This window comes from Oryzias melastigma, linkage group LG4 (assembly GCF_002922805.2).
Source record: "Oryzias melastigma strain HK-1 linkage group LG4, ASM292280v2, whole genome shotgun sequence".
Classification (NCBI taxonomy): Eukaryota; Metazoa; Chordata; class Actinopteri; order Beloniformes; family Adrianichthyidae; genus Oryzias; species Oryzias melastigma.
The window spans coordinates 243,716-253,907 of record NC_050515.1 but is presented as its reverse complement, the minus strand read 5'-3'; the positions used below and the strand labels follow the sequence as shown (position 1 = coordinate 253,907).

At 39.8% G+C, this 10,192-nt stretch overlaps 1 protein-coding gene across 6 annotated transcripts in view; it reads left to right on the top strand.

Moving 5' to 3' along the window:
- Positions 1-109: 109 nt before the first annotated feature.
- The window catches only part of cbarpb (CACN subunit beta associated regulatory protein b), a 19,318-nt gene continuing 9,235 nt past the window's right edge, over positions 110-10,192 (top strand). For 2 of the 6 annotated variants that reach the window (XM_024265389.1, XM_024265384.1), the window contains exons 1-7: positions 110-850; positions 2,294-2,406; positions 5,022-5,094; positions 7,114-7,256; positions 8,702-8,757; positions 8,961-9,123; positions 9,537-9,708. In XM_024265389.1, coding sequence (XP_024121157.1) covers positions 5,047-5,094; positions 7,114-7,256; positions 8,702-8,757; positions 8,961-9,123; positions 9,537-9,708 — 582 coding nt within the window. In that variant the 5' untranslated portion in view covers positions 110-850; positions 2,294-2,406; positions 5,022-5,046. Of the gene's footprint in view, positions 851-2,181; positions 2,407-4,967; positions 5,095-7,113; positions 7,257-8,701; positions 8,758-8,960; positions 9,124-9,536; positions 9,709-10,192 lie in introns of those variants that run through there. The other 4 variants (XM_024265386.1, XM_024265387.1, XM_024265388.1 and 1 more) reach the window with 4 other exon arrangements.

Sequence of the window (10,192 nt, the reverse complement as noted above, 5' to 3'; positions counted from 1 at the left end):
ATCTAGCCTCACAAGGACACAGGAGAGGGAATATTCTCTGATTACGAGCTATGATGTGATTAACCTATAATACATATCAGACAGTCAATAATCAACCTGTGAAGTAAGTTTTTGTAGAAGAAAGCTGAAGAAAACCACCTGAAAACGTCCCACATGGTGCCAGCTGGGAATCGAACCTGTGAGGTGAGAGTGCTAACCACTACCCCATTGTGCACCCCGTTTATAGCAATAAAGTTGTCTTTTAGTGTTTATTTTTATGTAAATGTTGTTATTTTGTTTGTTGCAGAAAATCCGATTAAATCAATTCCTGTAATCTGAGTTGTGAATCATTTATTAAATAAAATCCTGACACTTTATTACCACAAGATGGCGCCAAAACCCCTTTCGTCAGCGGACGAGGAAAAACATGCTAAAAACGGACCGTTTTTACGTGAAAAAACGTCGAATTTGTATATATATTTATAATCTACGAAGATTTCTGACAGAAAATCATTAGAACATTTCCGGTTCTGTAAACTGGACTCAGTCTCAGAAAAATTCCTGATCCGGATTTTAATCCTGTCGCTTCTAATCCATGAGAAAATGAAATATGAGTCGGCTTTAGCGGGGCTTCCCTACCTGTACTGCAGCTCTGACCCCCCCACCCCCCCGCCTTACCTCACTGTGGGTCACGTGGTCTGCCTCTGAAGGGGTGGTGGGCGTGTCGTGAGCGGCGGGGCTTCATTCATAAATCCTTTTATCTTTAAAGCCCGTTTCCAGCGCGCACGGACCCGTTCGGTGTGCCCGCTCCCATCCCGCCGGTCCCGTGTGGTTCTGGTTCCGGGAGCTGCCCGCTTTCTGCCCCCTCAGGGTGAGTCGTGCGCCGCAGATCGGTCTGATCAAACGGCGACCACCGGGAAACCACCACGATCTCCAGACCGGGACCGCGGTTCGCGTTACTTTACGTTCGTGTTGGTGCGTGTTATCAGAGGAACGGTCCCGGTTAGACGCAGATTCACGAGGAAACCACCGCCGTCGAAACCGGATGTTTGACTCTTTTTCTCTGGAAATCGACCCGCACGGTTCACGGTGACGGTGCTGGAGCCCCGAGGCAACACATGGACGCGGGAAGATGCGCCGCGAGGAAGCAGGTTTAGGCGTGAGGGGCTCGAGCATGCGGGAGACACCCGCGTGTCACCATCTGCTCTGGAGATTAATCATCAAGTGTTCCACAGAGGAACCGAGCCGCAGCAGAACCCTCAGCCCGGTTCACCGGGAGGGGGGTCCCGGTTCACCGGCAGGAACTTTGGGTTCAGAAGATGCTCGGGAGGTTTAGGGGAGAAAACATCATTTCAGTCAAAGTCTGCAGATCCTGGAGACTCTGAGATGATCTCCTCTATGGAGCTAAACTGGAGCCAAAATTATTTGAAACTCAAATAAAACAAATTGAAAAAATATTGGTGTTTGGCCAAAAAACAAAAAAAGTCCCCAACTTTTTGCTATTCTAACATGAACTTAATAATTTTCAGCCTCAAACGCTCAATTTTTAAAAACAAAAAATTTCAATTTAAAAACGTTTTTTCACTTTCAAATCTTTTTCTTACATTTTTAATTTTGAAATTTTCAGATTTGAAAACAAAAAAAGAGTTGATAGTGAAAACAAATTTTGAAACTGTAAAAAAATGTTTTGAAATTGAAATTTTGAGACCTAAATAAAACCCAGAGCATTTGATGCTGAAATAATGAGTTTATTTTAGAATAGCAACATTTTATTTATTTATTTTTTGGCCAAACAACAACATTTTTTTCAATTTGTTTCGTTTTGGTTTTAAATAATATTGGCCCCAATTTAGTTCCATAAAACTGGCGCCAATATCATTTGAAACCCAAATAAAACAAATTGAAAAAAAATATTGGTGTTTGCCCAAAAAAAAGTAAATGTCCAAAATGTTTTGCTATTCTAAAATAAACACTATTTTCAGCCTCAAATGTTCTGTTGTTTAAGTTTCAGAACTCAAAATTTCAATTTCAAAACTCCTTTTTCCACTTTTCCTCTCTTTTTTTATGTTTCAGATTTTGAAATTTTTAGATCCAAAAAAAAAAAAGATAAGGAGTTGAAAGTGAAAAATTTTTGAAATTTTGAGTTTTGAAACCTAAATAAATTTGTTGCTGAAAATATTTACGTTTATTTTAGAATAGCAACGTTTTAATTTATTTTTTGTACAAACACAAATATTTTTCAATTAGTTTTATTTGGGTTTGACATAATTTTGGCAGCAGTTCAGCTCCATACTCCTGCATGTTTCTCTTGCAGTGCTGCTGCTCCTCCACGGCCTCCCTCCAGTCCAGGAGCAGGAGTCTGCCCCTGTGGAGCTGAGGAGGAGGCCGTCTGCATCCTGAGCTGCTCCTGCACCGCCCTCCATCGGGGTGAGATCTGCTGCAGTCCTGCTCTCCGCCTTTTGCTGCTGCTGTTGCTTAAGCGGAGCGCTGCAGAAAGCCAAACGCTGCTGGCATGTTGCTTCTCTCTGCTGGCTGAGGAGATGTGTCCGTGCACGCGTGGGTGTTTGAGGCCGTGCACGTCTGCAGTGTTTACAGCTGTGAACAGGAAAAGCAAAGAGGCCACAGAAGCTAATGCTCATTATGTGCTGCTGCTGCTGCTGCTGCTGCTGCTGCTGCTGCTGCGTCTTTGTGTGTCTTGCTTCCATATGTAATGTTATGGTTGATGATTTACTGACAAAACGCCCTCAGTTCTACGTTCACCACAGCAGACTTCCAGTAAGCGGCTTCTGAGATCACTGCATGCAGAGATTCATGAATCGACGGAGGATTTAATCTGTAATCTGGACACATCTGCAGTTTATTCTGACTCTGCACAAACTGAACCTTTAAGAAAATAAAAAGACTTGTTTTATATGGAGCTAAATTGGAGCCAATATTATTTGAAACCAAATAAAGCAAATTGAAAAAATAAAAGTCAAATTCTGTTGTTCTAAAGTAAACTTGATCAATTTTAGCTTCAAATTTTCACTTTTTTAGGTTTCAAAATTTCAATTTCAATTTTTTTTTTCACTTTCAAATCTTTTTTTGTCTTCAAGTCAGAAAATTTCAAAATCCAAAATGAAAGAAAAGAGTTGAAATTGAAAAAAAGTTTTGAAAATGACATTTTGATTTTTGAAACTTAAAAAAAAAACAGAACATTTGAAGCTAAAAATAAGTTAAATTTAGAATAGCAAAATGTTTCCGACCTTTTAAATTTTTTGTTTTTTGGCCAAAGACCAAACCAATATTTTTTTAAAAATTGTTCGATTTGGGTTTCAAGTATTATTGGCCCCAATTTTAGTTTCAGGAAAAGTGGTCTTGCAAGAATAATATCTCTATTGAGACAGTTTTCAACAGAAAAATGCTCTTATCACAGACCCACTCTGATGAAATCTGTGTTTTGGGTTTTCTGATGATGGAGGAAACAAAGAAAATTAACCTCCAAGTTGCCTTTCTGAGTATTTCTGTAATTAGATCCAGTCAGGATTGGATGATGTTTCAAAAGCGAGTGGTGAGATAGAAAATAGGCTGGGCGGGGCCTCAAGCTGCCGGCTCCGCCCCATTCTGATACATCCACAAACAGATGCATGAACGTCTTTGTTTTCCTGGTCTGAGCTGGAATCTGGATCAGAACCAGACGGCTGGATAGAAACGATGTTGCTGCCATTTTTGTCGCTCCGCTAATGTTGGGTCGGGGATGTGAGGGCTGTAAGCTAGCGGGAGAGGGTATAACCTGAAGGATGATGGGAAATGAAGGCAGGTTTATTCCATGCCAGGAGTCCACAACTCAAAGGTGGATTTCTACTGAACTCATGCTGCTCTGCAGAAACTATGTCCTCGAAAATGACAGATTTTTGAAAACGTCATCAGAATTTACTGGAAATGTTTTAAAAAAAAAACATTAAAAGATGATTAAAGTGAGATTTAAGAGGAACATTTCAAAGGTCATTAATGGACTTTTTTTGTTTTTAAAATGCTCTCATAGTTGGTCTTAAACATGTTTGTGCTAACCGAAACAAAGAAAGAAAGAGGTCAAATGTAGTTTTAGAACGAGGAGATTCCAGATGGAGTCCAGCATTCAGTGTAGTTTGAATTCTGATTTTCCAAAATTTCTCCAAAACAATAAAAAACGACATATTTTGGAGGAAAAAGACAAAAAGAGGAAAGATCAAATAAATATAACATCAAAATTCATCTCCATAAAATCTGTTTTTTCCTTTTCTTTGTCCAGAAAACGTCATTATGATAAAATACCTCTGGGAATGCTTTGAAAATAGATAAAAGATGATCAGAGTGGGACTTTTTCAGTAGAAAAATAATCTGTGTTTTCACTCTGGAAGTTGATAAATTGAACTCAGTATTGAACGAAAGGCTCCAATCATGAGACATCTGAGATCTGACTGTGGAGGACTGATGTCAAACTGAATGGATGTACTGTGTCATTACTATAGAAATACTAAATAGAAACTGATAACAGATACTCTCTCCTCCGTTTTAAGCTACATTGTTCTTGAATATTTCACTTTCTTGTATTTGTTTATTTGTATTTCTTTATGTACATTTTGCATGAACGAATGTCTTATTTAAGGGTATATCTTATTTCTTTTCTTCTCTTCATATTTCATTTGTGAAATCCTGTCTTATAAAATGTAACATAATCTAATGTTTTCTGAAAACTTAATAAAAAATAAGTAAAAAGAAAACAAAAATCTGTTTAAGAAATCGCCCCACTGACTAGAATTTTTTTCTTAAAATAATATTTCTTGGTCTGACCATTTTTCTACGTTGGACAGATTTATTCACTTATTTAAATCATTTTTTTTTAACCTGAAAATTTTAAAATCGTAATAGAAAGAAAAAATTTGAAAGTTTTGAAAAAAAAATATATATTTTTTTCTCAAATCTGACTGTTTTTGTCTCATGTCCATGTGGTCTGTTTCAAACTACAGACGGGTTCTGTGGTGTTAACAGCTCCGGGTTCTTCCTCCATGTGTCCCTCTCAGGCGGACTCTCCCGTTGACTTGGACCATGAGCAATGACTCCACCGTCTGGAACGTCGTACCAGAAAACTCCACGGTGAGTCTGCTGCATTCCTGCCGTTCCACGTGCGGCGACAGCAGCTCGCCACCAGACCGCCACCAGACCTCGTCTTCTCTCGTGTGTTTTGGTCCTCTGACCACTAATGGAGAACATCCTGACCTGGACCTGAAATAATCCAATATCTGATCTAATTTGGACCTTAATTTCCCCAAACAGAGACGTTTCAGTAGAACTCCTCCCTCAGATCCAGAAAATAATCCAAGTATAGTTTAGACGATATCAAAGCATTTTAACTTTGTTTTACTGTAAAAAATACATTTTTCAGCAGGAATCTTTTCCTGTTATGCTCCGTAGAGGACATTTCTGAACCTGAACTTCTGCCACCCACTGCATGAAACTGAATGAACTCCTGGTGACTCAAGACGACATTTGGGGCTTTCCAATAATACTAAAGGTGAAAGGGTGGAACTTCAGGAATTCTAGTTTATGGTAAATAAAAAAAAAAATCTAACTGGACAAACTTTTTTTTTCTAATTCTGGGGTTAAACAGAACTGAAACTGATTTAAGGAAACAAACCAAAAGTTGCATTACCAGCGATAATGCTCGTGTGAATGCTTTTTGCTGGAAGTAGTCGCTGGAGATAATGAAGCTTTTTTGCTAAAAATGGTGACGGGATTTACTTGAATTGCTGAAGGGATTTGCTGAAAATGCAAAGTGTTAAATTTAAACTTTAACATTGCAAAATGTTTAAGTTGAAATTAAATTAGCCTCCGAAAACTACAGTAGACACAGATTAGCCAAAAACATTAGCATCTTGCTTAAATATTAGCTAAACTCCAAATTAGCATAAAACCCCCAGTAGATCCCAAAATAGCTTAAAAAAGCTAGCTCATTGCTTAAATACTAGCTTAACTCCAAAAGAGCCTAAAGTTCCTCAGTAAACTAAATTAGCCAAAAACGTTAGCATGTTGCTAAAAGCTAAACTCGAAATTAGCATCTAAAAACCACAGTAACAAATTAGCCTAAAACATTAGCATGTTGCTAAAGTAGAAGCTAAACTCTAATTTTTTTAAACTTACTCTAAAAGATGAAAACATCCATGAATCTATTTAAAGACTTGTTGATAATCTACTTAAAATGAAGAAGACTTTCTCATTCATTTCCTATGGGGCATATTTTGGCTCAATATTTCAAAAACTGTAAAGTTTATAAATACCAAATATACAAGCAGTAACGTCCTGAACGAGATGAACGTTTTGATACCAAGATTGATGAAATCTCTGAAAATGTGATTGACTTTTTACATGCTGAAAAACGTATGGAAAGGAGAAGAACCACTATAGTGTGATATAGTGTGATATAGTGTGACATAGTGTGATATAGTGTGATTGCTGACTGAGCAATCACACTATATCACACTATAGTGTGATATAGTGTGACATAGTGTGATTGCTGACTGAGCAATCACACTATGTCACACTCATCAGTCTTAACATTTCAAAACAAGACATTGTTACTGAAACATTTTTTTGAAAACTTGAAACAAATGTTGAAAATTTGAAAAAAAAATGTAATACTTGATTTAAAAAAAACAAACTATATGTAAACATTTGTAATTGTAAAATAATATATCCATTAGTAACAGCTCTTGTTTTGAATTTTCAACTTTATTTTTTTGCTTTTCTGAATCTTAACTTTCAGTCCTCAGTTTACAGTTTCTGATTTTTGAGTTTTCGCTGCTACGCTGAGCCTTACATTACAACATTTTCAATTTCCAAAACATCTTTTTATTTGTTTTAATTTTACAATGACTTCTTTCAAATGTTCACATTTTTTTCAGTTGCCATGTCTATTTTTTAAGTTTTCAATCAGCTTTTTGGTTCACTTTAAGCTGATCCTGATTTGAACCTGAATGTCATCAAACCGGACATCCAGCTGAATAAAAACATGGAAAACTCTCACGTTTCCAGAGCTAAATTCACCAGTCACTGATTTATTGTCCAAACACAAATCTAGTTGATGTCTGTAAATGTTTCCTGTTTTCTCGGCATCAGGACATTCCCTTCCAGGCTGAGGAGCATCGGGATGGCTACCTGCTCCTCCTGGTGATCCTCTCCGTCTTCCTGGTGGGAACGCTGGTCATCGTCTCCTTCCTCGTTCTCGCCTGCCGTCACCGCAGCCACGGAGGCTGCAGCAGGTCAGATCCCCGTCCTGTAGAGAGCACGTGTTAGTCACGGCCCGGGGGCCGGATCCGGCCCTCGGGTAATTCTATTTTATTATTAATGACCCGATGTTATCTTGAGCTCATTTCTAACTTGTATCATTCTGACAAAATATATTTTTATGGAGAGTAAAATATTAAAGTTATTTAAGGTTTGAGTTGATTTATTCTGGAATAATATTCCTGACTTTTATTATTCATAATAATGTTAAAAAGTTACAGTTTTAAAGTTTTAACAATTGTCATTCTGCAGCTTTTTGGACTATTTTGGTATTTACTACGATTTTTTAGGCTATTTTGGAGTTTAGCTAATATTTTAGCTACATGCTAGCTGTTTTGGCAAATTTAAGCTTTTGTTTTTTTTAGTTTTTTAGGCTAATTTGGCATTAGCTAATATTTTATCTTGCTATCAGCTTCTGTGTTTTTATCTATCAATTTCTGCACCTTCAGCTGCCAAATTCAGCTTCCAGCATTCACATAATGCTATCTATCTAGTTCATAATTACGTTATGAAGTTCCAGTTTTAAAGTTTTAAAATGTAGTTTTAGTGTTCAGTAAATGTCTCTCCTGTGTGACCCAAGTTGTGTTTGGGTTTTGGGCCCTTGTGTGGTCGAGTCCGTCGAGGATGCAGCGTCGTCTTCTGAGGATGCTGACTCTTCATGAGAGCAGAAGCTGAAATAAGAGGAGCGCCGTGTTTCAGGATAAAGCCGTAAAGCGACAGATGCTTCAGGGATGCTGATTAAACGGTTGAATGAGTGTTTCTGAGCTCGGTGGATAAGGTTTTATTTGCTGATGTTTGTGCATAAATAAAAGATGACGGTGGGATTCCATCAACATGAAGATGTGTCGGAACAACTGTTACTCTTCAGGGAAGTGCAGCACGTCCAGGCAGGACTCCTCACGTGTTTTAGGCTTTAAAACCAGCATATGGGAAAGTCTCCTAACATCCTCCGAGGTTTCTGTCTGAGAGCATCTGGATGCAGAGTAAACCGCCGGGCCTGAAAACCAGAACCGGCCAGACTGGTGCAAATGAGTGTAATGAGATTTCAAAGCAGCCATCCGCCGTGATTAATGTTGCGTCTCGGCTCAGCCGCCGTGGAAACACACAAACCTGCATGTGTGAAATACGAGTCACAGAGGAAATAAAAAACAAGACAAGCACAGATCTGGGAGGATGGAGACGTCCCTGCAGTCGGATCAAGCAGCAGAACAGCCGACGGAAAGCGTCGCCCTTCTGCTGCCTCATTCAGAACCAGTGGATGATTGTTGATTAGGTCTGGACCATGTTCATTCACTGTTGATCTCTTCCTCATAACTGAAGCTTTAACTTCTCAGAAGCAGATTCCTCCTGACTGAACATGAACACGACGTTCTGCATCCCAGATGAAGGACTGAACTCAAGGTTTTTGTTTGTCCTGCAGGTCCAGCGATGACCCGGAGAAAACCGCCGCCTACACAGAGTCTCAGCCCACCCACGGTGAGTTCAGGAAGAGAGCATGCTCAGAAAATGGAGGAAGATAGTCTGGATCTGACAGAACGAGACGAGGAGGACGTCCAGCCTTCCTTTGACACGCCGGTGTAGATGGTTTTCCTGCTGCACTTCATTATTCTAAAGCTTTATTATCTTTGCTCAAACAGAAGCTGCCGTTCCTCTGCCCTCATGCTTTCCCTTCTGTGTAGAGATCACCATCCAGGTGGACGAGTCCGACTGCCTGTCCATGGTCAGCTCTCATGACCAAGAGACGGAGCGCTTCCTGTCCACGGGCCCCACCGGCCGCCGCGTCTCCTTCAACGAGGCGGCGCTCTTTGATCACGGCAAGAAGGCGCAGGAGAAAGGCCGCAGGTCAGCCCGACAGGCCCCGCCCCGAACGGTCTTCCTCTTTCCATTGGACGCTCCAGTTGTCACTAAATGCTTTAACAGATGGAAGGATGTAAACATTTCAGCACCAGAATGTTTTATGGGTCATTTCAGGGAAAAAGGTTATTTACTGAATAACGTTTGAATAACGTTTCCTCCTACGTTTATGAACTAAAACTGAAAACATCCAGCGTCTGTTCTCAAAGAGTCTTCATTATATAAAGACGCTTCATGCGGTTCTCTTCATGCGGTTCTCTTCATGCGGTTCTCTTCATGCGGTTCTCTTCATGCGGTTCTCTTAACGCGGTTCTCTTAACGCGGTTCTCTTAACGCGGTTCTCTTCATGCGGTTCTCTTAACGCGGATCTCTTAACGCGGTTCTCCTCTTGCGGTCCTCAGGTACACTCTGACAGAAGGCGACTTCCACCACCTGAAGAACGCTCGCCTCACAAACCTCCACATCCCTCCTCCGGCTCTCAAGATCGTCACCATCCACGAGTGTGACTCTGCAGAAAACACCATCACCATGACGACCCGCCCTGCTGCCAAGTCGGCGCTCTCCATCTTCCAGGTGAGAAACTCATTTCTATTGGTGCAGAACTGGCATGTCCAAAGTCCGGCCGATTTCCAGGAGTCTGCGGGCTCCAGTCAGAAACAAAATGAGGGCTGGGTTAAAAAAATCGATTTGAATCGATTTAAGCTTATAGATCAATAATCGATTCACAAAAGATATAAATCAATTTAGAACATAAAGCTAAAGTCTGCTAGCTTGATGCTAACGTTCAATACAGTTTCCCATAGGACGGCTAATGCTAACACTCAATCAACCAAAAAATACATTGTTGACTAAATGAACATTTTTATTTACTTACAGGCATTCATTTTCCTTTTAAGGAAATATTTTTAAAGTAACTATTTGTGGTCCCCTCATACTGTTGTCTTCTTCTTGAATTAAGTGTACTTCTACAGCGTGATCACCACCTAGTGGTCAAACTGAAACGTCCTCCAGGAGAAGCAGAACAATGTTTACATGTTAATGATCTGAACATTTTAGT